At 46.5% G+C, this 27002-nt stretch overlaps 1 protein-coding gene across 1 annotated transcript in view; it reads right to left on the reverse strand.

Moving 5' to 3' along the window:
- The window catches only part of Itpr2 (inositol 1,4,5-trisphosphate receptor type 2), a 421140-nt gene that overhangs the window by 169835 nt on the left and 224303 nt on the right, over positions 1-27002 (reverse strand). Inside the window, exons 35-37 of the mRNA XM_031383897.1 lie at positions 25158-25348; positions 22433-22575; positions 19656-19764 (exon numbers count right to left, since the gene is read on the reverse strand). Of these exons, the coding sequence (XP_031239757.1) occupies positions 19656-19764; positions 22433-22575; positions 25158-25348 (443 nt within the window). The remainder of the gene's footprint in view (positions 1-19655; positions 19765-22432; positions 22576-25157; positions 25349-27002) is intronic.

Raw genomic sequence — 27002 nt, forward strand, 5'->3', positions numbered from 1 at the left:
CCAGCCTTGACTATTATATCTTGGGAAGATAGTTGGAACTCTCCAAATCTATACGCCAGGGCTACAGAAACAAGCCTTTATACCTCACAAACAGGAAAGTCCACACAGGCAAACTATATCCTGAACAAGGTGTGTGCATCCATTTGCCTGTGCTCCAGGCTAGGCAGTATTCCTGCTCTTCTGGGATAGTTCTCTACCCATGACCCTAATGTCTATGAGACTTACTTCTTAAAATTAGCTCTTTTCATGGGCCTGGAGAAACAGCTCAGTGGTTAAGAGCACTGGCTACTCTTTCACAGGAGCCTGAGTTCAATTCCCAGCACCCACATAGTGACTCAGGACCCTCTGTAATTCCAGTTCCCAGGATGCCATGCCTTCTTTTGAATTCTACAGGTACTGTACACATGTGGTACATATAACACACGCAGGCAAAACACCTATATACTTAAAGCAATAAGCATAAATAAGCCTTTAAAATGTCCTTTCTCTACCCATTCCCAAGCCATTCGTAAAACACAATTTATACCCACTTTTTAGACCAGTGTAATCCTGCCAGACCCAGGACCCGACTTCCAGCTGAGTCCAGCACAGTCAACATTCCTGCTGGGACTCACCATTCCTGGATCAGGAGTCTCATTTCCCAATGCACTACCAAGCAGTCTCCGACTCCTTGCTCTCAGCCAGAGCAGACTGCTATGTCCTCTTTCTCATCACAGAAGCTACATTCTTCATTGGTTGAGGTGAGTCCAGGATGCTTTGTATGTATTGCAGTCAAAGAAACACACGGGGTTCTTAGTCTCATGAAACTCATGGTTACTGAGGAAACACTAACAACAAGAACAGAAGTGAAGCCAGAAGGGGGCATCCTCTGAAACTTGCTACTGCAAACAGTAGGCCATGTCGGATAGGCTCACCACGAGAGCCACCAGATGTGACTCTGAGCTGAGAAGCAACCAGGCACACAAACAACAAGAGGAAACAGGCAAAAGGAACAGACAATGTAAAACCACCAACGAAGAAAAAGAGAGGACATGTGACCACAGGACAGTCACACAGGAGAGAGAGGCTGTCATGCTCGACGGAATACTGGGCCCTATGGAATCTGGTAAGAAATGTAAATTTCCCCTTGACCAGTGACAGGAAACCCTCACGGGGGCACTAAGAGGTGCACAACATGGGTTGACACATGCTGTGCAACCTTTACAGAAGGAACCGACTGACGTTCGCAAATGTGGGAACGTTGGGAGATCACGTGCCTCACTTCCTCTCAGTTGCAGACGTGACACTCCTCCCACCAAAAGCCACTTATGGAAGAAATGGTTTATTTTATCTTCCAGGTCACCATCCATCATTGAAAGAAGCCGGAGCAGAAACTGAAGCAGAAGCTTGAGGCACAATCCATGGGGGAATGCTGATAGATGGCTTGCTCCCAGGGTCGTGCCTAGCTAGCTTTCTTACATAAGCCAGTACCACCTGCCTAGAGAATGGTGCTGCCCACAGGGGGCTAGACCCCAACATCAACTAATAATCAAGATAGTCATCCACAGATGTGACCACAGACCAACCTGATAGAGATTCAACAGAGACTCTTTTTCTTCTAGGCTGTATTAAGTGGATAGTTAAAGCCTATCAAGATGTCACATGGCAGACCTGGCGAGTAATGACAGTGACCTAGACCAGGGTGATGGATTTAGACAAGGTAGCACCAGGGCACACAGGCAACCGAGTATCGGGGCTAACTTTCATCTTTGCTGTACGTATGGGTTAAGAGGTGAGGCAGAACCCATAGGTAAGGTTTGAGTCAAGCAACTTAGTCAGTGTGGCTTCACTACAAGACGGACACGGGAAGGAAGGGAAGATACCACCCCTCTCCCAGTAACTCAAGCCTGGTGAGTTAAACCTAAGAGTAGACCCAAAAGGCTGCAAAGTTGGCTCAGCCATTAGGAACATGTGCTGCTCTCACATGGAGAACTGAGTTTGGTTCTCAGCACCCATATCAGTGGCTCACAACCACCTGTGACTCCAGGTCTCGTGCCCTCATCTGGCCTGTTCAGGCACTTGCACTCACAATCGCAAACCAACACAGAGAAACACATGCACACACATTAATGATAAAATCTAATCTTAAAAAAAAACAACACTTTTTGTCTGCCCCAAACCAGTGTAGAACGCCTGTTCCTGAATAACCACTCTGTTCCCTCCTCCATTCCTACTTAAGTCACCTAGCAGGTAGTACAGGCTTAACTTTTCATTTGGTCTCCATGGGAAGTCACGTGGCAGGCATCCTGCACGAGAGTGCAGACTCCTTTTGGCTCCATAGCTGGTGCTTCCTGGTACCTCCAGACACGGTACCACACTTCGCAGAAAGCCTTTAGCGTTTGGTTAGTGGTAAGAGGTATGTTGTCTCCAGGCGTCAAGTTCTGACACATTATTATGCAGGGTACCACTGAGCAACGGGATTCTGGGATAGCTCAATTTTGGCATGCAAGGAAGGAGATCAAATCTCTTTCAACTCAAGCATGTGCTTTCAACCACTGGCATTTTAGAGCAAGTTCTATAGGGCTGCCACAGAGCACCTGTTACTGTTCCTCTCCCGACTCAATGGATCCAGTACCAGAGAACTGGACACAGGCTAGAACTTGTTTGTGTCCCACAAAGCCAAGCACGTGTGGCATCTCTGAAGACAGTGGCCTAAGCATGGATTAGGGTAAGAAGTGAAGACACTAAACCCCTGTGAAGGGGCGCTGGTGCGGAACAGCCTTTCTCCTTGCCTTGCATACCCAAGTGCAGGACTGACTGACCTACACTGGTGAGAACTCAACCTCTCCTCCTCTCTAGAGAGCAGGACTATCCTCCTGTAGTGGGAGGGGCTTGTGTGACTGACTATAGTGGTAAGTGGATTCTGGGATTCTCTCTGGCATGCAGAGAGATGCCATCCATTTGAGTCTCATGAAAATACTTGTGAACACACAGATCTATCTCTGGGGCTCCACGTGGTGTGTAACAAAGCTGATGTTTTGGCATCCACCCAAACAACCCCTTGTGATCCAGGTCTTACAAGAAAGGAACCGAACAGCGTTCACCAAAGCTCAACACTAATAAATACATGTAAACAGAAGTAGAGCTGTCAACACTCAAGCTGCAGAACGACACTTAAGATCTGGCCCAGTTGTGTGCATCAAGGACAAGGGACTAGGGTGGGCACCCAGGTGCATAAGATGCCACAGGCAAGACTCGATATAGCAAGAACCTGATGCTTTCCTCACCTTCTCCCATATGTAGAGTGGCACTGGGGGCTACATCTAGAACCTGCGGCATGGCAGGTATGTACTCTGCCACAGAGAAAACCCCCCATTCCATCAATGTACTTTGAATGTCATTCTTGGTCTGCTTGAGTGACAAGCTGCTTTCTCATAGCTGCACATAGCTGTACAGAGGTAGTAAACTACTGTTTGCTCATTCACATGAGACCTGAACACTGACTTCTCACTGACTCACTGGAGTCCTCAGAGACAGACCCAGAAGCCTTAGAACAGTTCAGACTCTGAGCCACGCATTGGGCCATGGTCCTATTTGGAAACACTCCTATCAGCTCTGTCTACATTGAGCATCTGCTGGTGGTAGCATCCATGCTGGCTCTTCTTGCCCATTAATCCTGCAAAGTGCCTTCCCTGGACTGGTCCTTGTACTCACAGATCAGCACTATGGAAACCAAGAATGTTACACACAGAGACTTGGCTCCTCAGCGGAGGAGACATATACCCGTCTTCCACCCAGAATGCTGGGAATGGGTGGGGATGTGCGCTGTCTGTAGGACCAGGCTACTCCTGACATCCCCAGGCTCTTATGTTTCTCTCAGTCATTCTTCCTAGACCACTGGACATTGATTCTGAGTCCACAGAACCCGTCTTCATGGAAGAGGCCACACGCACTTTGTAAAGAATTTCAATGTAGACATGTCTTAAACTTTGTTGTACACATGGGATTAAGTTAATTATCATCAGGAAACTGTTTTCCAAGATTTTGCTCTGGTTAAATATGGCTAACATAAACTACTCGGGGTCAGAAGTTTGAACCAATGTAGGCTCAAGTTGTGTTGCGCTGAATTTCCTTCTTGCCTCATGAGATGTTACTGGCTGGTCCTGGTATTTGCAGGGACTCCCACATCCCTGGGGGCTATGAATGTCCATGACCCACTCTTAGGTTTTAAACCACATAGACTCCCCACACCCATCACCTGTACATGCAAGGGCTCCTGTTTTCAACTTTTGACTCCAGGAGCTATGTTTTTCACAGGCTTCTCTGAACCCAGCCTCAAATTTAAAAAGGAAGGTTGTTTAAATGGTATGTATGGTTAAAAGCCCATTTTTACATTGCTTTTCTGGGCATCATAGTCTATATGTTAATATCCTGGAATCTAGCAATGAGCTGTGGGGGATGGGGGCAGGAGGCAGGGGTTCCTTCTGTCTAGAGTTATTTTGTTGTCTTAGAGTCCTCTTGATACTTGTTAACTCATGAAAACGTTATGATCAGCAGCGCAGGGTTGATGACAGATAAAGGTGGGACAAAGCCTTTCTGGAGTCAATCCCTTTTAATATTCAAGGCAGAGCCACATTTAATATTGAATGATCAGCATTTTTGAGCTTGGGTGGCTGCTGGATGCAAAGTATATTCAGCTAATTAAATCAGTTACAGTAAATTATTTTTCTACTGAAAGCCCTGAGGAGTAGGATAAAAGACATCTAGACAAGTTGCTTCTGAGTCTGCATGTCTGACCAGACTCTGTGGAGGTGTCTCGTCACAGCCCATCCACCAAAATACCTGGGCAACGTGAAGTGCAAATGCTGCATGCAGCAGCACAAAACAAAAACAAAAACAAAAAACAATAATAAATAAATAAGACATTGAGTCAGCTTCCTGAACAATAAACCTAGGCAGATATTCTCACACTGGGATCTGACTATACACTTATCTATATGTTTCTAACTATACATTTACTGCCCACCAAGAGAGTCATAAGCTGGAGGAAAACCAAGCTTAGAGAAACACAGAGGCAGCAGGCAGGTATAAACACTGGGTTTGTTGCTAGCTCTCTGTGTTTTGTTTATATTTTTGTTTTCTCTTAATGCTCCTTGGTTTCCCCACTCCTTAAGGCTCTGAGGAGCACCACTGGGCTGTTCCCATGACTACTATTCTGTAGGTTGGATTCCTTCTGTTTCTAAAGACAGCGAGCGTAGCTCAGTCTCACCTTCCACGGGCACTGTCTCCTCGCCCACCCGTGTGAATCTGCCACCATGTTCTGTGGTGGTGTTTACTGTATTCACACACAAACACACATCTATCAGAACAGCAGAGATTCCTTCTTCCTGTGTCACAGCACAGCAGTGAACCCTGAAACCTCAGGGGGAGATGATACCAGCCAGGAAACAGACACCAGCAGCAATGGTCGGGCAGTTATGTCAGTACCTACTGGAGGGCAGTGGCTTGCTCTGCTCATGCCTTCAAGTTTTGCTCAGTCATTCATTCACTCACTCATTCATGCATGCATCAGAGGCTCTGGTGGTTAAACTCAGGGTCTGAAACATGTTGGGCAAGCCCTCCACCTCTAAGCTCCACCACCAGGCCTCCTTTTACTCTTCATTTTGAAGTTGCCCAGGCTGTCCTTGGAACTCAGGCAGATTTTGATCTTATAATCCTCCTGCCTCAGCCTTCTGACTATCTGGGATTACAAGACTACGACACCAGGTCAGGTTTCAAGTTGCATTTTCTTGATTCTGATTGCCTGTTCCTCTCTTACAGGGATGAGCAAGCTTGTTTAAAATATAACTGACTCCTAAGAGAGTAAGACGCTGCTGTAAGATGTGGTAAGTGCAGTAAGATGCTGCTGTAAGATGTGGTAAGTGCAGTAAGATGCTGCTGTAAGATGTGGTGAGTGCAGTAAGATGCTGCTGTAAGATGTGGTGAGTGCAGTAAGATGCTGCTGTAAGATGTGGTGAGTGCAGTAAGATGCTGCTGTAAGATGTGGTGAGTGCAGTAAGATGCTGCTGTAAGATGTGGTGAGTGCAGTAAGATGCTGCTGTAAGATGTGGTAAGTGCAGTAAGATGCTGCTGTAAGATGTGGTAAGTGCAGAAACCAAGATGTTCATGAAACACTGGCATGGGTCACATTCTTCATTAAAACGATGAGAATTTACTCTCTCACTTTTATTTCTCATAGATGGGCATAAGGAGTAACACATTGAGACCCAAATGTATCAGTCACTTGGGCTAAAACTATTGTTCCCTAACACCTGCTTTATATGCATCTTAGAAGCAACTACCAACCTTTAAAAGACTGGCACTTTCCAGAATGAATAGCAAAATCATCTGTGATTTATGAAAACTTACAGAATGTAAGTTTTGTAAAGAATGTAAGCTGTGATGATTTACATATGCTCAGCCCAGGGAGTGGCACTTCTAGGAGGTAAAGCCTTGTTAGAGTAGGTGTGGCCTTGTTGGGGTAGGTGTAGCCTTGTTGGAGTAGGTGCAGCCTTGCTAGAGTGGGTGTGGCCTTGTTGGAGTAGGTATATCACTGTGGATGTGGGCTTTAAGACCCTCATCCTAGCTGCCTGGAAGCCAGTCTTCTACTAGCAGCCTTCAGATGAAGATGTAGAACTCTCAGCTCCTCCTGCACCACGTCTGCCTGGATGCTGCCATGTTCCTGCCTTGATGATAATGGACTGAACCTCTGAACCTGTAAGCTAGCCCCAATTAAATGTTGTCTGTATGAGAGTTGCCTTGGTCATGGTGTCTGTTCACAGCAGTAAAACCCTAACTGAGACAGGAGCCTACTCCTCAACAAGGTACAGTTTTCAATGAAGGGTGTTGTCTGTTTGTTTTGCATTTCTGAGGATCAAATCCAGGCCTCATATTCCCACACATCCTAGCCCAGGTTCTAATCCGGGACCAAGTATTTAGAAATACATTTTACTATGAAAGGGACCAGGCTGATGAAAGGATATGCCAGGAGAATTGCTAAATACCAAAGAACATCAACCATTAAAATTACTCAATAAAAACTGGAGGGACTGCATACTGCAGAGTCATCACTGGACTAAAATTGACCATGAAAAATTTAACGATTCTATGGATTTTCCAATTCCCACATTGCTTTTTTTCTACACAGTAGCTCTTTCTACACAATCCAACTTTCTGCTCAAACATCCACACACAGAGGTCTCACTGTCATTAAACACTTCTGTCAGACAGCTCTTTTGTTGGTTTGAACGTGTTTAGGAAACCATGCTTCGAAACGCCTTCCTAATTCTGTGGTGTATGCCAAAGACCCGCTGTCCCCAGTGTGGCTGCCCCCTGCACAGCAAGCTCACGAGAAGCAGGCAGGAAGCGTTCACACATGGCCCGCAGTGGGCTGATCAGAGAATGAAACTGTGTCAGCCTGAGCGTCTTCCATCCACAATCTCAGGGAAGTCCTGCTGCCCCAACCCCCATTCTCCAGCTCTGAATGAACAAAGCATCCTTGAAGGGGCCATTAAATTAATATGCGGCCACTGGGTTGGTCTTAGTTCTGTGCCACTAATGTCAAGCTAGGAGAAAATTTGGGTAAGCATATGTGCGAAGTCAAGATGGTTGAAGAGCCAAGGGGACATGACAGCCACCTGCGAGCCCACCAGGGAAGCCTGACGCAGATCTCTCCTCCATGACCAGACCCTCAGAAGAAGCTGTCTCATCAGTGCCGCCTTCTTATTTCTGGAGCTACGAGAAAATAAATTCACGTTGCCCAGGCTCCTCCCTCTGCAGGTCTCCGTATGACAGATGCTATGAATTATTATGGAGGGGACTGTTTCAGTCCTGCACATATTGCACCAAGCAACTGTCCAATACCACACGGCTGAGGCCAGACTCTCCCATCCAAATGGTCCTCCTCTTGGTTCCTAGTGACCAGCCAGAGGACACCAGTCAACCCACCGATCCTCCCAGCCTCCGGTCTGGCTAGCTGACATGGAGCGGGACCTCTGGGGTGAAACATTCATTCCCTCAGCATCCGAGCCAACCATGGTGTGGCTTCCAGTGTGTGTGACACCCTTCTTGCCCCATAAGGGCCACCAGGACACTCTTTCCAGAGAACAAGCCTGGCGACATCAGCTGGCATGCAAACACCACAGGGACACTGCCTGACTGCCAGAAAACAGAAGACAAAGGAAAGGAAAGGAGCTCACTGGTGTGCCTCAGAGCCGAGTGAGGCCCTAAGCCCATCCGACTCTGTCATGTAGACCCTGAGCTACACTGTTTGCAGGCCATCTCCCTTAGTGTGGTATTCTGCCCTTAAAATCCAGAATGAAGGAGTGAAGAGATGAGCCAGAGTGCAAATCTCTCATGAAGATCTCTCCTCAAGATGATAAATGTTGGGCTGAGGAGATGGCTCAGCAGATGAAGGGCTTATGGTGCAAGCGGGAAGATCTGAGTTCAGATCCCCAGAACCGATGTAAAGCTGGGTGTGGCGGCACATGCCTGCAATCCCAGCATCCTATGCTGGGGATAGGGGTGTACACAGCAGAGTCCCCGGAAGCTCGGGGCCAGAGAGTCTGGCATATTAGCAGAGCAGCTGCCCTGGCTTGGTTCTCTGTTGCTGTGACGAAAGGTCCTAGGGGAGGAAGGGCTTATGTCAGCTTACACTTCCAGGTCACAGGCCACCAGTGAAAGAAGTCAGGAGAGGAAGTGAGTCAGGTGAGGAATGTGAGTCAGGAACAAGAAGCAAGAACCAAATCAGGGACTATGGGGTTGCCGTTGGCTGGTTGTTTCTCTCTCGATCCAGCTCAGCTACCTCTCTTAGTCCAGGACCCTCTGCCCATAGTAGGCTGGTCCTCCTAAATCAATTAGCAATAAAAAGTGCCCACAAGCCAGCTTGATAGAAGCTTAGATAGCCCTGGGCTGTGACAAGCAAGAAGCTAAGCAGGAACACAGGAGAGGACACAGAGGCCCGGCCCCTGACAACGGCAGAGGTTGTCCTCTGACCTCCACATATCCATGCTGTGACACACATGTGGGGGAGGGGTTTAGGGAGCCTTAAATATGCCCTGGAAGAAGAGAGTCGACCGGTTGAGCCCAGGGCCTAGCAGGTGGCTGACTAAGGAGAATGTCTAACCCAGCAGTAGGACCACACAGCAATAGCACCACACAGTGTCCCTTCAGATTCTGTCAACTGCTGTTTCCTATCATCAGCATCACAGGAGACACCACCTCCCTGACGACTACTGTTCAGATCAAGCACCTACGTGCAATACCTTCCATTCTTGAGATTAAAATGATTTTATTATCTCACAATAATTGTGGCCGTTTAGAATGCTCCGAACACTGGCCTCCAGAGGAAACAGTTAAATAGGAGTGCCACATGATAAAAACCGAAACGCAGCAGCAGCATGTGGCTTAAAATCTGAGCTGCGGAGAGACTATGGAGCTACATATGCCCAGTACAGCTGCCAGCCACTCAAAATAACAGTGCAGGTGGAGGGCGTGCCGATCGCCATAGAGGCTTATACAGTTATCTCATGGATTGGAAGTTCTGTATTAAGCTAATGTATATTTTAGTGACTTTTCCTTTTGCTGCGGAGCTGACAGGAAGTAACTTGAAGGAAAGAGGACCACAAGGCAATGGCAAGAATGAAAAGCATCAGGTCGCATGATATCTGCAGTCACCCGCACAGGACAAGAAATGGGGCCAGACTACAAAATCTCTCTTCCACCAATGAGATTCGACCTCATTTCCACCACCTCGCTCATGAGCGCCACCTGCTGGAGAACACTGATTCAAGCACACAGTCTGTTGTGACTGTTCACAAACTACAACACACAATAGACCGTCTGAACTATTCACAGTCCGTAATCATGATTCAAGTTTAAAACTCATGTTTTTGGACTAGGACGTATGCATTTATCCTTTGAGAGAAGGACAGAATTACCTCTACCAACCAAGCCCTCAACGCCTTCCTGAGGTACTTGTGAAGGATGAAGTGAATCACATTCTTCACAAACCAATACAAGAGCATTGTTCTGAAGACAACATGCTTAGTTAAAACGATGAAAGAAGGAAAATTCCAATGTAAAGGGAAAAGTCACATTTTGTCTTTAAGCATTCTATAGCCTATAGCCCGGGTTTTGTAAATATAAACATTGTATTTAAAAAAAAAAAAAAAGTTTTCACTGTAATGCAGTAGAATCATTCAAACATGGAGTGTGAAAATAAGAAAAGAACCCAAGAGAACAACTTGTCTGTCAGTTGAGATCTCAGAGATTAATATTTATGAAAACAATTGGCAAGCCACAGCACGCGATCCGAGGTGGGAGAGCCTAGCAGATGTCTTGTTAGGAGGCGCAGACGCTAAGAAGCAGCAGACTGTCGCCCATATGTCCTCAGCCTCAGGATCCCTCAGCCACTTCACTCTTGGAGATCACACAGTGCCCACGTTCACAACGAAGCAGACACTATCTTGAAAGGGAACTTTCAAAATTCTAGCTTTATGCAGAAAGAGGTGGCACGCACATCTAGGTAAGATGCAGATAGAAAGCCAGCCAGATGACTTCATCTGGAAGAGTCCATCTGCTGAAGCTGCCCAGGGAAGTCTGTTGCGTTGTTCTTATAGCCCATCTCACATCTCCTGCCTCATATTTTGTCAACAATATTCCAACACTTTAGAAGTAACCCTACCTCCTTTACACCCAGTTGCCTTAGGAATGATGGCTAGTCTTCTCAGCTGCTCACTGGTGGACTATTAACTCTGAGGCTAACATACGCTAGGATGAGTGACCTGAGAGGGTGGGAAGTGAGAGGGATCTGAAGTTCTGAGTAATTACAGGGACGGCCAAACCGGACACAGCTGAAAGCAAAGGGAGCGGACAGCAGGGTGAAGGTCTGTGTGTTGGGATTCCTAGGTTAGAGGCTGCATAAAGTCAGTAGCTCCCAGAACTGCAAACTTCTAGGGGGTCTCAAGAAGGGTGACAGAGCAGAAAGGCCACTGAAGGGGCGAAGGTCAAGAACTGAGAGGCTAGAGTGCTAGCTGCAGAGTGGCACAGAGGGAACCCCCTGTTCTTAGTGGGTGCCAGGCCTGTGGCACTAGATATGCATAGGATCAGGTCGGCTGGATGGAGAGGGGAAGGAGGGAATATTGGCAGGTGTCAGGATGATGTAGTCCAAAGCCTTCAGCTCACGAAGTGGTAGGATTTCAAAATAGGAGAGGATTCAGCCCTGAGGTAGCCGTGGAAAAGCACACACACATGCAGCTCCTGACTCGAAGGATGAGGGGGAAGTGAGCAGATATTCATTGAAGGCCTGGGGAAAAGAGATCTCTCGGGAAAAGGGAAAGGACACAGACTGCAGAGGGAGAGAAGAGGAACGTGGGAGACAGGGAGCAAAGCCTATGGAAACAAAGGCTGCCCAGGGAGCGTGGCTCTACAGGGTTCGAGGTTTGCACTGATGGCTGACTGGTAAGAGCAGTGAAACTGCTGTCAGGGTTGTCCTAGCCAGAAGTAAGACACCGAGCCTGGGAGGCAGAAATTTCATCTTGACTCCGCCTAAGAGTTCACGAATTCTCCATAAGTCACAACCTATGCTTTTCATGAATCAATGGCTACATGCACCCCATCCCCCAGACCTCCCCCTGAACCAAAAGGGAAACCAGAGGCCATGGCTCCTCACTGCCTTAGAGTCAACCCCTGTCACATTCCCTCCCTTTCTTCAACCCAGACCCTCACAATGCTTCCCACCCCTGAAAGTCAAGAAGTCCTCGTTGCCCTCCCTTACCACTTTGCATCCCACCATGTTTGTCTCGTGTCTTAGTGCATGCTAAGTTACCACCCATAAGCCAAGTATGGTTCCCCAGCCTGGGAGGTTAGTATATTGCTAAAGCAACCCCACACTGGCAACGTGGGAAGTTATTGCTTGCTATGGGACCAACAGCCTCCCTCCCACCCCTTGGCTATACTCTGACAGGCAAGAGAACATGAAGTCAGCTTGATATTTCAGATGGAAATCACTTAAGTATACATTTCTGTTAGTACCCTTAGCCTCCCCACCCCTCTCCCCAATCCAAATCATTCCGAGGCCTCACCAGACGCATTACCCTGGGCTCCTCATTCCAAGCCACCTTGCTATGTGCCCATCACATTTCTTTTGTCTTTCCCAGGCTGTGCTTATGTAAGGAGTGGAGTCTGAGGTTTGAATCATAATTAACAACTCAGACAGAAGCTAACAACTGTGGAAAACTGAGCCGCAAACACTCAAGCTGTTGGTGTTGTCTTGCTTATAGGAGGAAGTACCCAGAAAGGCTTCAGAGTCTTGGGCTCCCGGTGCAAGAGGCAGGAACCAAGCCGGTGTGATGCCGAGGGTCTCGGTACGTGATAAACGTTTAAAAAACCATTAAACACAGACGAAATGTGGTCTGTGGTCTACACTGCTTTAACAAAAAAAGCTCTCTCTTCCTCCACAGCCCCATGCAGGGTTTCTACAGCTCTGTGGCTGATGTCTCAACGCAACGAGAGGTAGCCCCACACAGGAACACGGACTCTCACTGTAGACTCTGTGGCTATATGGGCTGAGATCTGGTCTCGCTCCACTGTGCTTTGCTGCGTAAACTCCAACATCTGGTAACTTTTCTGTGGTGATTTCTCTGTGATTTGATTGTTACATGGTTTAAATGAATTACGGTGTAAATGAAAATTCTTGAGAAGAATCTGTGTCTGGCTGTGAACAAAAGCGTCCCGGAAGAACTTCTGTCTGCAGACTGATGGATAAATTGGAATTTCAGTACTGTGGAGAGACTGGAATTTCATGGTCTCAGAAGCTAATCGCTTTATCTTGGGCTAGCTTTAGCCTTCTGGGACAGCCATTCCTTGCAGCACTTTTTAAATGAACTACCTGTGGTAATAAATAAAAATAGAGGCAGAAAAATGACTCTGCAGCCCGAACTTGACCAAATGAGATGGAATGTAAGTGGCGTGTGTTTGACAGCACTACTTAATTCCTGACTCACAACGTAACGCAGTAGAAAGAAGCCGGAGAAACCTGGGATTTGTGTTCACAATCTGCCTGCTTGGAGGCACGAGCCACATACCAGAACACTTCTTCCCCTGCCATTCTTTTTAGTCATAAGATGAGGATTAGGAGGCTCTGGAAGCCTCCACATCTGAGTGAATGCAGATAGCATGTTACCTTGCGGACAGCTCCTCTAGATACAGACATTGGTAACATCCGGAGAACAAAGTAACAAGGTGAAACAAAGTAACAACAAGGTTTTGGTGTGGGTTCACTTGGCTCTGATCGGTCCCATCCTCAAAGAGATCCAGCCATGCTTAGACCACTCTTCAGTGGTCCTGTTCCTTCTCCAAACAGTTGCATCACCAGATCTACCCAGTGTCCTGCTGTGGGGTTCTGACACTGTTGGGATCAGCACTTAGGGCTGCTGCAGCCAGCCCTTGGCTTGCTCAAAGCCTCCAGGGTGTGTCCTCTCTGGTGGCTAGCTGAGTCTCTAGCATTCTTCCCAGGCTCACCACAAGGCTGGGAGGAGGGGTTGAAACAGAAGCATCCTCCTGGCAGTCCTTCAGACCATGCTTGTTCTGTCAGCTGAGTGGCCTCCTGTGCTAAAGGTCTCGGCAGCTTTGCAGACGTGTGAGGTGTGAGAAACCTGCCCCGTGTAGGGGCACAAAGATATGCAAAGAAGGATTTCAAGGGCTACCTCAAGCATCCACTCCTCTGCTAGAGCAGCAAAGGCTGCTGTCAACCTTACATTGACACTGTGAAAGCCATCAATGAGCAATGGCTGTGTGTGCACAGCAAAGTGCTAAACACTGGAAGCTTAGCAGTAAAGATCAAGTCTGCCTTCAAGTAGCCCAAGAGGGTGTGGCATGTGAGTAGAGACAGGAAGGGGAGGTAGAAGGGCCTACAGGACTTTGTTGGATCTCAGCTCTGAGGAGGCGGGGATGCAGGGATGAAGCTTAGGTGACGAGTCCGTCTCACCCTTGACAGGCTCCTAGTTTCTTTAAACTGGCAGCACACACCAAAAGGACCATTCTTAAGGAATCCTAGAGCAAGGCCCCAAATCAGACAAACACCAACACCATAAATGCCACAATGATTATGAAAAAGAGCAAGGCTGGGTGTGCTGTCCCATGTCTTTAATGCCAGCACTTGGAGGGCAGAGACAGAAGCAGGCAGATCTCTGTAGATTCCAGCCTATCAGGTCTACATATGGAGTTCCAGCACAGCCAGAGCTACAAAGTAAGCCCCTGAATCTAGTTAGTTAGTTAATTAGTTTTAGTTAGTTAGCTAAAAACCAGAACAAACTGAAGCCAAAGTGATCATGTAGAGTGTTCTGGAAAAGTCTGTGTCAGCCTTAAGTAGAAATGATTACGGCAGTAACTCAGTAATACATTCATCTGCGTGTTCTTGCCTCTGTCTTTGGCTTTGGTTTGCTTTTCCTCAGTTTGGGCTTGTGGCTTCTCTAACCGGGTTACCGTGTCAGCAGCCTTGTGAAGATGGTGGCTGGTGCTCAGTCTCTGAGCACAGGTGAGATTTTCATTAGGACCTTCCAGTCCTATATCTCTAATGATTTAGAACTCTAGCCAGGCCGAGGAAGTTACCATCTCAGATTTTGAAATGAGAGAGCACACCACCAAAGTGTGAAGGCTTCAAGTATTTCCGGTAAGAATCACGACAGCGATTAGACCAAACTCACGGCGTCTATAGCCCCACAAGCCCCAGCAAGTGAAAAGAAAACATTGACAAAAGCCACCAGTGTTTTTAGTTCATTTGACAATCATTTTGGTGTTCTGAACTGCATGACAGGGTTAGGGTTAGGGTTAGGGTTAGGGTTAGGGTTAGGGTTAGTTCAGTTTTCAGCATTGGGTTTCAAAGGCAATAGTAACTAGCTTAGTGTCCATCAGCCCCATTTCTTAATCCTTTATGCACGTTGTTTTATTTAATACTCTCCCAGGTTCATAGGTAGCAATATTTTCTCTGTGGTACTGAGGAAGAACGAGAAGAGAGCCTGCACTCCAGCCTACCCGTCTTGGCTCCTGACTTGACACTCGCTGCACGCTACCCCACCCCTATGGGCCCCAGTCTACAGGGCTCTTTCTGGCCCCTGACCATCTCAAAGAAGTCTCCATTCAGATTTGAACCTATGAACCCTTCAACACACAAAACAAAGATGTGTTGTCCCCCTGAGTGACACCCATGTGTGTGCACAGGCACATTATACTAGTAGGCTAGATAAATGCCCAGCCCAAACATGCCCATGACTTGAGATAGCTCTAGCTAAAGAACCTGTGGGTGAGGCACTTTACATATAAAAGTGAGATTAAATTAAAGATCTCAGCAAGGGGCAGGTGTTATACCAGGTTTCTCAAGTTGTTTCAGTGTAACCAGAGGTCTTCTAAGAGGGAGACAAGTCTCACATAGAAGGATTACCCATTCAAAGAGTGGGGAGGAACAAGAAGAAAGAGAAAGGAGAGTGACTGGGAAGGCTTTCATGAATGGGATTTGAAGAAAGAAGAGCCTGTGGTGGTTTGAATGAGAATGGCTCATATTTGAATTTTAGGAACTGTCATTAAGAGATGTTGCCTTGTTAGAGGAAGTGTGTCACTGGTTGTGGGCTTTGGGGTTTCAAATGTTCAAGCTAGGCTTTCTGGCTCTCGCTCTCCCCCTTCCCCTCCTCTCCCCCCCTTCCCGCTGCCTTCTGATTCAGATATAGAACTCTTGGCTGCTTCTCTGGTGTCACGTCTGTCTGCACGCTGCCATGATTCCTGCCATGATGTTACAGAACCTCAGAACCTGTAAGCCAGCCCCAATTAAATGTATCCTTTGTAAGAATTGCCATGGTCATGGTGTCTCTTCATAGCAACAGAAACCCTAACTAAGACAGGGTACATGAGCCAAGGCATGCAGGAGGCCTCAAGAAACACACAAGACTAGGAAATAAATATGGCCCCCACAGCCTCCAGATGGAATATACCTCTGCCGACATGTTGATCTGATTTTAACCTTTGACCTCCAAATCTGAACGATGGTAAGTTTGTACCATTTTATGACAGTAAGGTATGAGTGAAAGGGGAAGTAAGACATCGTCAAACACTGCCTGTTGTCCCACTACTGAAACCCACGCTTCTCCTAAGACCCCTAGTGACTGGCAGAAGAGTCACCCATGCTTCTCCTAAGACCCCTAGTGACTGGCAGAAGAGTCACGCTGCCCAGCATGTTACCCAACACCCAGCACCAGTTCACACAAGTCTGAGCCACCCCCATCCACAGGCAAAGATCATTAAGCACCAAGTTTTTAAGAAGCCTGTGCACACACAGGGCACTCAGTGCTGTCTGGAGACAGACATTTGAACTGGGAACAGGGAGTCAACTGCCTCTAAAGCACCCAGAAGCTGACTTAAGCTAAGAGTCTCACACTTATATTTCTGTCTTATTTTGTTCTTAGTAGCCATGGTAATTAGCAAGATAACAACTCTGACACTCACTAATCCCTCTGCCAATGTTCCCTTGCACATTTACACACACACACACACACACACACACACACACACACACCTCTTTACTGTTTTTGTAGAGGGTTATCTGATTCTCTGCTTGTCTGAAGTGCTCTGATGGCCAATCCTGGCTGTTAACTTGGCACACCTGGGAAGAGAGGCCATCAACTGAAGAATTCCGTCCACCAGATCAGCCTGTGGGTATCTTTGGGGCATTTTCTTGATTGCTAATTGACAGGGAAGGCCAGTATAGGAATACCATCCCTTGGCAAGCAGACAAGACTGTATAACAAAGGCAGCTAGCTGTGAAAGCCAGCAGGAGCTAGGCAGTAGACAGCGTCCCTCCGTAATCTCTACTTCTGGCCCCTGCCTTGGCATTCCTCAGTGGTGGATGGTGACCTGTGAGCCAATCCCTTCCTTCACCCAGGTTCCTTTTGGGTCAGTGTTTTATCAGTGTGCCAAACCGAGGCAGGTGTCACATCCTCTCCTTTCCTTTCCTTTCCCTTTCTTTTCTTTTCTTCTGTTGTCTCTTCTCTTCTTTCCTTTCATGTTTGCATGGTTGTTTTTCGTATGTGTGTCTTTGACCATGTGTGTGCCTGACGCCCTCAGAAGCTGGAAAACAGTGTCAGATCTCCTTCAGTTCCAGACAGTGTGAGCTGTCCTGTGAATGCTGGGAAGCGAACCGGGGTCTTCTGGAGAGTGGTCAGTGTTCTTAACCACAGTCATCTCTCCAGCCTCCACATTCCATTATTATTGGTTTTACTATTATTTTAATGTGTGTGGTAGGCATGAATGTATACATACAAGTTTGAATGTGTGTGAACCATTAGAGTTTTCTAGATGGAAGAAAGGAAAGAAAGAAGGGAGACAGGGAGGGAGGGAGGGAGAGGGAGGGAGGCAGGAAAAGAGGGAGGCTGAACTACTTCAGTGAGTAGGAGCGGGTAGGGAGAATGAATGGCTAACTTCAGATGGCGCAGCTTGGAAGACACTACAACACTCTCAACTACTGAGAGCACGATCCCCATGTTCTTCTTCCTTTCCTTTAGAACATTTGGTATCAATCTGTTGTGTCAAATTGGAAGGCTTGTCAGAAAGATTATGTTGATCAAATTGTTCTGCTGGGGGACCTAAGGCACCCGGGAAATCAGCTAATAGGCAGTACTGCACTGAAGGGTCACGTGAGAACAGCTGCAAGAGATCCATAACTTACACTAAAGTCTGTAAGGTTTGCTTCAATCTTACTTATGTAAAAAACAAAAACAAACAAACAAAAAAACCATAAAACCAAAACACACCACACACATACACACACACCATACACACATACACACATACACACACACATACACACATACACACATACCACACACATACACACATATACATACACACACATAAACACACACCATACACACACACACATAAACACACACCATACACACACCACACACACACATAAACATACACCGTACACACACCACACACACACATACACACACACCATACACACACACACACCACACACATACACACACACCATACACACATACACATATACACACACATACACACACACACATACACACATACCACACACATACACACATATACACACACACACATAAACACACACCATACACACACACATAAACACACACCATACACACACACACATAAACACACACCGTACACACACCACACACACACACCACACACACACACGCACACACACACACACACACACATACACACCACTTGCTAAAATGACACTGACAACATTTATTTTAATGATTTGTTGCCCAGCTTAGACAGTGGAACTAAAGCAGAGGGCATTTGATTAGTAAAGCAAATTGTTAAATCTAACAGGGTATGTGCATACGCGTGCAGTCTTGCTCCTGTCTCCAGACAGTCTCTCCTTGGTCTGGAGCTCACCCAGTAGGCCAGGTTACCTCAGGACCCAGGGTACTCTGCTTCTACAACTCTTCCACAGCTCTGGGATTACAAGCGTTTGCCATCCTGTCCGGCTTTTCACATTGGTTCTGGGAGCCGAACTTACAAGAACTTTAAACACAGCCATGTCACCAACCCCCTCTAGGCAGGACTTTGGAGTAAAGTCCTTCCTACTGACAACCAATTTTCCATTCCATTTCTTTTTTTTAACAGGGCATGCAAAGGGAAAAAAAATCCAATCACAGCAGGCTTTCTGGAACTAAAAAGCATATGTATCCACTAACAAAAATTAAACCTTTGCCATTTTAAAATATCAGACAATTAGCATTTTTGGAAATATTCCACAAATATGCTGAGGCACTTCTGTACAAAATTTTCTTGATGCATAAAAGAATAGGTAACTGGCTTTGAAACAGAAAAGGGGAAATAAAAGAAGGAAAAACTTCTCAAGATTCTTATTTACACCTATCACCACAGTTATCAAAACGCTGCTAGCTACCACTTTAATGAGCACCTGAGCTGTCCATTTTAATGACTGACTGGCAATCTATAAGTTGATATTTCTATAAATATCAACTTGCATTCATTAATACAGCTGAGAATAGAAACCAACTATTCCCTTTATTTAAAGGGACAGTATTACCTTACGATACTTGGCATTAATATAACAAAAATAACATAAACATGTAATTATAATTTAAAAACACATGGCAGCATGTACAGTCATTCTCTACAGGCTGGTGCTAAACAACACACCCTCAATCACCCATCACCTCAGAAGGTCACTTGGTGATTCAGGCATGCAGCTTGGTGGTAGAGCACTTGCACACACAGGGCCTGGGTTTGATTCCCAGGACCACAAAGGAGGCCTTTCAGCCCAATACTCCATCCAAGAAGACGACGTGCACTTCTGAGACAGACTGCAGCACAGTGAATGAGAGAAATGCCCGATCTGCTGCAATCTGAGCTCAGCACCAAACATGAAGGTAAATAAATGCCATAAAACGGCAATGACGTGGCCAACAGGAATAACACCTAGGTGTTATTCAACCAATAAGAAGTGTTTGCACAACAGCGAGCTGCAATCCATAGATACGGCATTGTGGAAATGTTACTTTATTTCAAATGCTAAAAAAAAAAAAAAAAAAAAAAAATATTTTGAAATAGTAAAAACTAAAGGCTACCTCTTCCATGAAGCTGTCTTTCTTCTCCAGCATCTCCCGCAATGTCTGGAGAATCTTAATGCACAGCTTTTCTTCTTTCTCCATCAGTTTCTTTGTGTGATTAATCAGCCTGAAAGCAAAACATTAAACCTTAAAAAGGACACCAATTTTTCTCACCAAAATATATATAATATGCTACCTGGGGGGGGGAATATTTTGAAGGCTCAAAGCAAATTGGATACATAATGTCAATATGCTACCTGGGGCAGGGAGGGGAACAGTACTGGGGGCTCAAAGTAAATCAGATACAGAATGTCAAAAGTCTGAAAACTATACATCAGCACATGTATTTCGCTGAGATATTTATACATGCCAGTGCTTCTCAGGTTCGGCCTCTGTTACTCTGAGAAACAGGGAAGCTAATGCCCCCACTTCCCATCCACTTTGCTAGCATGAAGAGATTTACAGTATTCTCTGCACCATCACGTATTTATTATATTCCACGCATTATACCACATTAATTGTTCCACCACGGATGTAGGGATGTAGGTGATACCACAGTACAGCAAGTTTCTCCCCCTTTCTCACTGTACCGTGACCCTGTGTGCCAGTGCTTGATAGACGTGAGCAGCCACTGTGACTACAGGGAAAGAGAGTAGCATCAAGACAGCTGATCATTGCTACAATTCAGACAAGAACAGGGCTCTTTTTTCCACTGTGATGAAGCATGCACTGGAGTTACTGTGGGTGTAACGGTCCCAGACTCAGCATCAAGAGAAACGTTTAGATCGGGACGTGTAACTCAGTCCCCATAGACTGCGTTGTTAAGAAACTAGTCCTTTATGACCCTGTGAGACACATCTCCCTAGAGGAACAACAGCATGATGTAGCCTAAAGGAAATGATGGGGTCCAGTGTCACAGCAAGAGCACTATGGGATATAATTCTCCTGTCAGAATGAAGGCCATGAGATATAACTGAGAAGCCACTTCCTCTGGCTGGTGCCCAGCTAATGTTCTCAGCCGTTAGAGCTGAAGAGACTCCCAAGGAATCTCTCTTCGTCCTCACTACAAGCCAGAATCAGACTAAGTTTTCTGAGGAGAAAGAGGGTTCAGACAGGTGATACAACATGCTTCCAGTTACACAATCCTAATGGGGACATCTGGAGATAGACATCTGAGCTCACTCCCCCATCCCCCATGAGTGCTGCAACTCACCAATGAATCAGGACAGAGTCCCAGCATGCTGCAGGCTGCACACAGCCATCCAACATGACAAGTTCCACTAAAATTTACACAGAGGTACTTTTAAAAGCCAGTAAACTGGACCAAAAAAAAAATCTTTATTCTGTTCCAGGGATCTCCTGATCAGAGAAGGCATCAAAGAGTCAGCACTTGAGTTAGAAGATTTCAGGGAACAGGGAGAGATGGAGCCAAGAAGGCGAACCTGGCCAGGAGACAGCACAGAAACAGGAGATGTGATACTGACGGCCAGGCCCACAAAATGATAAATAGTGAACAGGCCAGAATGCCGTACTAAAGAGTCCTGGGTACAGGCCTAACACAGGGATCACTGGCATGTGTGCATGCTGTCCCCTAACAAAGTGTCAGAAATATTTTCACATTTTATAGTTTTTCTGAGTCATGTTTTTATATTATCGTTTGCCTACATAGACCTGAAATCCAGTGTCTAAAAACCACAGATTCTCCTTCAGAAGAGTGATGAGGATTTACGTGGACCCAAACCAGCTGCCTGGCAAGTGACTGCCCACGCTAACCTAGTCTCCCATCCCACCACCTGTGTCTAAGCTGAGTCCATGCCCTTCCCCGAGGCTGTCCCCCACCCACCATGCCCTTCCCCGAGGCTGTCCCCCACCCACCATGCCTTTCCCCGAGGCTGTCCCCCACCCGCTCCTGTAGAGCCATCCATCAGCAGGAATCCTGGGTTAGATTCTCTGGAGGAAGTGGGGGAACTAATTCAGCCTGAAGCTCCACATTCACCAACTCAGCTTCATTAGAGTGCTGTGCCCAGATGTGCCAGGGCCTGGCATGGCTCGTAATAAAATTGAGTTCTAGATTTCCAGCTCTGATTGCCAGTGGAACTCTTGGCTCTTTGGAGAGATGGGAAGCGGTGGGCAGAAACCAGCGAATCTGAGCCTCTGGCCATAAAATAATTATAATAACACAGAAGAAGCCTTTAACCACTAAAGTCAATGGGGCAACCCTGCCTCTGCCTGGTATGGGGTCCGTAATGTATTCCCGCTGCCAACACCCCCCCCCATTCCCGCCACATCTCTCCTTCTGGCTTCTCTAAGGCAGACTGCCTCCCACCTTCAGCAGGGATCAGAACTGCTTGATTTGGGCTACTTTAGTCAACTCCTCCCTCACCCTCGCATCCTAGACCTCTGCTGTCCAACAGGGCTCTACGATAACGGCAACATCCTTTGTCTGTGGTGTCGGGCCGGTAGATACTAGCCACATACAGACACTGAATGTTAGAGGAGCAAAGTAACTGAGGGGTGAATCGTTATCTCACCTCAATCAATCTAAAATTTCATTTATGCAACCATGTATGCCAGACACTACCATGCTCTAGATCCTTTGTGCTGTGGACTCTTCTGGAACGGATCACAGGTGTTCTGGATTTCCTGCTCACATGCAGGGTGGAAGCAGACCCTCTCTCCTCCATCCTGGACCAACCTGAGCCTGGCTTCCCATCCCAGCATGCCCTGCCCCCTGCAATTCCCCCTCGGCCTGGCTCCTTCCATCCCGGCAGGACCCACGGCCTGGCTCCACTTACTTGGACATGAAGGCACCACATCTTATCCTGGCATCGCTTCCCTCTGGGAACAGTAGCTCCGGACTGTACAGCACATCCACAAGCACAGAGAACTCGGCCTGCATCATGGGGCTGAACTGCTGTTCCAGAGAGGCCACGACATCCTAAGACAAGGAACAGAGGGCATACATGAACACCTTTCAAGATGCGACACACAGAAGAATGCTTGCTAACCAGGAAGCCATGGGATGTGGGAGCTTCAAACAAGATGGACTCTGGCTTCCCAACACCAAATTTTTCCTGTTTATATTTCAGCACAGTCTGATTTCATTCATTCATATTTTCTCCCTCTCCCTCCTCTCTCCCCTCTCCCTCCCCTTTCCCTTCCTCTCTCCCTCTTCTTCTCTCCTCTATCTCTCCCAGTGTCTGCATGTTTTAAAGATTTTTAAATTCTGTATATATGAGGGGAGAGGTATAGGCTCACGAGTGTGGGTACCTTGAAAGCCAGGAGAAGGTACAATTAAAAAGAAGGAAATGCTATAAAGAGGGTGTGGGCATTATATAAAGGGGAATACTCATCGGAAAGGACTATATCTGATGAAAACTGGTCTGCTAGATTATCTGTTATGGAATAAATGACGTGTGGGCTGTTCTGGGGTGAAATCGTTCTTCCCTGTAAGTCAGAATTGCCCCCCATGACATCAGAATGCCAGTAGCACCTAGGTTTGCTGTGGAGACTTAAAGCATGTGGCAAGAACATCTCCCGACATACACCTCCCCCTTCGTTTCAAATGCCAGCCCCTATTGTTACTAACTGGGCCTGAGTCGTGAGCTCACCTTTCTCTCCTGTGTGTGTGTGGGGGGGTACCTCTTCCACTTCCACCTCACCATGCCATGGGTGGTATCACTCTACATGGTGACACTTAACTTTACATGGCCACCTTCCCTTGGCTTCTGTGACACCGTACTTAACTTTTCCACTGATGTCCTGACCCCTCCATCTCTAAGCCCTGCTTGCTTAGGATCCTTCTTCTGCTACAGCTACATCTTCGCTGACACTGCCCGTTCAGTGCTGTGGTTGTCACCACTATATACACTCTAGAACATTCAAATTGATAGTCCCAGCACAGACATCTGTCCATACCACTCCAGACTCAAACACCTAGCTATCTGGCTGGCAGACTCATTTAGGTATTAGAATAGGCATCTCAAATTTAAAATTCTCCAGATAGATATCCAATTCCAACTCCTCCTCAACCTCCCACTACTTCATATCTTAGCAGGTGGTGCAACTGCGTCCACCTCATGGTAATCCTGACTCCTCTTGCCTTTGCCCCACAATTCATCCATCCATCTACCGTTCCTGGCCCTACAAGAAAACCCATCTCAAATCCATCTACCTCTCCCCATTACAGTTGCTGCCTTATTTTTTAAATATTTTATTTTTAATCATGTGTATGTGTGTGCATCTGTGTGTGTGTGTGTGTGTGTGCGCGCACATGAGTGCAGGTGCCCATGGAGGCCAGAGGGGTTGGTTTCCCATGGATCTGGAGTTACATGTGGTGAGCCATCCAAGGTTAAGTGCTGGGAATCAACTCCAGTCCTCAGCAAGAGCAGAGCCTGTGCCACCTCCACTAGAAGCCTCCCAAGATTTGCTAGCACACTTACAGCGAATTCCAAATATCTCGCCAGGGTCAACAGCAAATGCTATGAGCTGAGTAGCTTACAGATGGCAGAGCTCAGTTTTCACAGCTCAGGGGTAGGAATCCAAGAATAAGGAATCAGCAGGCTTGGTGCCTATTTCCTGGTGCACACATGGGCCACGCTGCAGCGTCCCCGTGGGGTAAAGAGAATAAATGCACCGCCTTAAGTCTACAGTATAAGAAAAGTAACCTCATTCATGAGGTTCACCCTTAAGATCTGGTCACCTCCCAAGGTCTTTGTGTCAAAGTCTTGTCTCAGAATAGTCAGCGCGTGACTTATCTGGAGACAAGGCCTGGTACGTCACTAGGATAAAATGAGTTCATAATAGTTTAATCCTGTATGACTGAGTGGTATTCACATAACTAACAGAAATTGGGACACAAGTGTACACTGGTCCAGAGGAAATACCGGTGAGAAGCCAGGTATCTACAGTCAGGAATGGAGACCTCACATGATACCCAGATGCCCACTGATACCCAGATCTCCCACCTCCAGAATTATAACAGAATCAATTCCTATTGCTTAAAACATCTTGCCTATGGTGGAAGCCACAGAAAATTAAAGCCATGGGCCAGGTGCTCACTGTGACTGAATGTACAGGCCAGACCATGGACACAGACTTGCAAAAACCATACAAGGACCTGGTGAAGAGAGGGATTGGCTCATTCTGACCAAAGGGATATAAATGAACAATGGAAGATAAACTGAGTCAATATTATGAAAACTTAACTTATTACATGTATTTTTAGAGTAAGCTATTTTTACTAATTTTAGTATTATCAATATAATTATCTTTATATCAGGACCACTATGCACTAAGAAATTCTCAGAGCACATCACATTATATACTCATTAAAAAGTAAGTCAGCCAAGACAATCACTCCAGAAACTACTCATTTAAGGGCTGATGGTGGCAGAGAAACATAGAGTAGCACTTCACCCCTAACAAGATTTGACCTTTTCAACCACAGTGTAATATGAGACACACTCTAAGAATGCGGAATTCAGAAAATATTCATGTCACTTCATGTTCTCATTGTACCTGCAACTTTTCAATAATATTTCTGTAATCCCATGCTGGCCCTCCAAGAGCTTCCTTGAAGCGAGGTCCAGAGCGAGCCGAGAGTCTCCAACCCATGGCCGCTCTCTGCACTGTACTCGAGTGGTTCTTCATGAAGAGCGTGTTGACCTGGCTGTCCAAATCGACCGGGATTGCAATCCCACGGTTTTTGGCTGAAAAAAAGGGGGGAAGCATTTAGCTCTCAATTTGGTTAAAGCTTTTTAAACATGAGCCAAACACACTAACAAACATGGAAGGTTTTTTAGGAAGGAAAGAAAGGAAAAAGGAAAGGGAGGGGAAGGGAAGGAAGAAAGGGTAAGTCTTTCAACTTTGTCGTGCAATCTTTTCACATACTTTCTATTTTAGTTCTCCAGACCAATTAGTAACGTGTGGTCACTGAACCTTCGAGATCCTATTTGATTTCTCGGTGGTTAATATTTGAGATGCACTCCACTCCGACATCGATATGGAGAACACTCTAACAAGATGCAAGTATCTACCTTCCCAGACGCGAAAGAAAATAAAAACCCAGACAGAAAACACACAGCCAAGTCATGCCAAGCTATTAACTTAATTAGAGGGTGTATGTGTATATTTACATGTGTGTATATGTATGTCCACAAAACTGCAATGTGATCAAATGTCTCACAGCAGAAATAGTGGAAACGTTAAAAGGAAAAAACAAGCCTTCCTTGGAAGGTGGTACACGGCGCCTGTCTTCTTCCCACTGACCCACTGATAGATGCATCTTATCAGACTTGTGTCACAATAATGCTGGGCAATCGGAATGCTTGTCCTGAGAAAGGGGAAGTGTTGAGGCATTTCTGTCACAGTGAAGAGGTCACTAGGCCACTGGAGAAAAAGGAGGCCACAAAAGCCTAGACTTGAAGCAGGCCTTCCTAGGAGGACAATGAGCCCGTACAAGATGTGGCCTCGGGCACGCTGGATCATCTGGGCCACTCAAGAACCCACCCAAATATTAGGGAAGGCAGGCCCTCCTCCCTCTGACTGGCACAACTCAGAATCCAGAGGACAGAGTTGGAGAAATAGAAAAAAATGTTCTCTCAAGAAAGTGGACAGTGCAAGATGATGGATGGTATTAAGACTGGCAGAGAAGCAGGACAGAGCTTGTCATGACTCCAGACTTCATCAGATAAAGGGCACCTGGAGGCAGTGTGTGTGTGTGTGTGCAGGTCAGGCCAAGGGGGGACCACAAGGAGACTCCAACCACCAAGCAAGTCTCCCTTTAACACTCACTGTGGTTCCCCACCTGTCTCATAAACACACTAGTGCACGCACTCACATGCACAGATGCATGCACACACCATACACATCTGTGCACACAACACATGCACATACACACACACATACACACACATGCACGGATGCGTGCACACACCACACACACATTCACAGATGCATGTACACACCACACACATTTGTTCACACCACACACACACATACACACACGAACAGATGCATATACACACCATACACACACATTCACAGATGCATGCACACATCACACACATTTGTTCACACCACACACACACACATACACACACATGCACAGATGCATACACACACCACACACACACATTCACAGATGCATGCACATACCACACACATTTGTTCACACCACACACACACGTACACACACACACATGCACAGATGCATACACACACCACACACACACATTCACAGATGCATGCACACACCACACACATCTATTCATACCACACACACACACATACACATACACATACACACACATGCACAGATGCATGCACACACCACACACACATTCACAGATGCATGCACACACC

The sequence above is a fragment of the Mastomys coucha genome, unplaced genomic scaffold (assembly GCF_008632895.1).
Source record: "Mastomys coucha isolate ucsf_1 unplaced genomic scaffold, UCSF_Mcou_1 pScaffold20, whole genome shotgun sequence".
Lineage (NCBI taxonomy): Eukaryota > Metazoa > Chordata > Mammalia > Rodentia > Muridae > Mastomys > Mastomys coucha.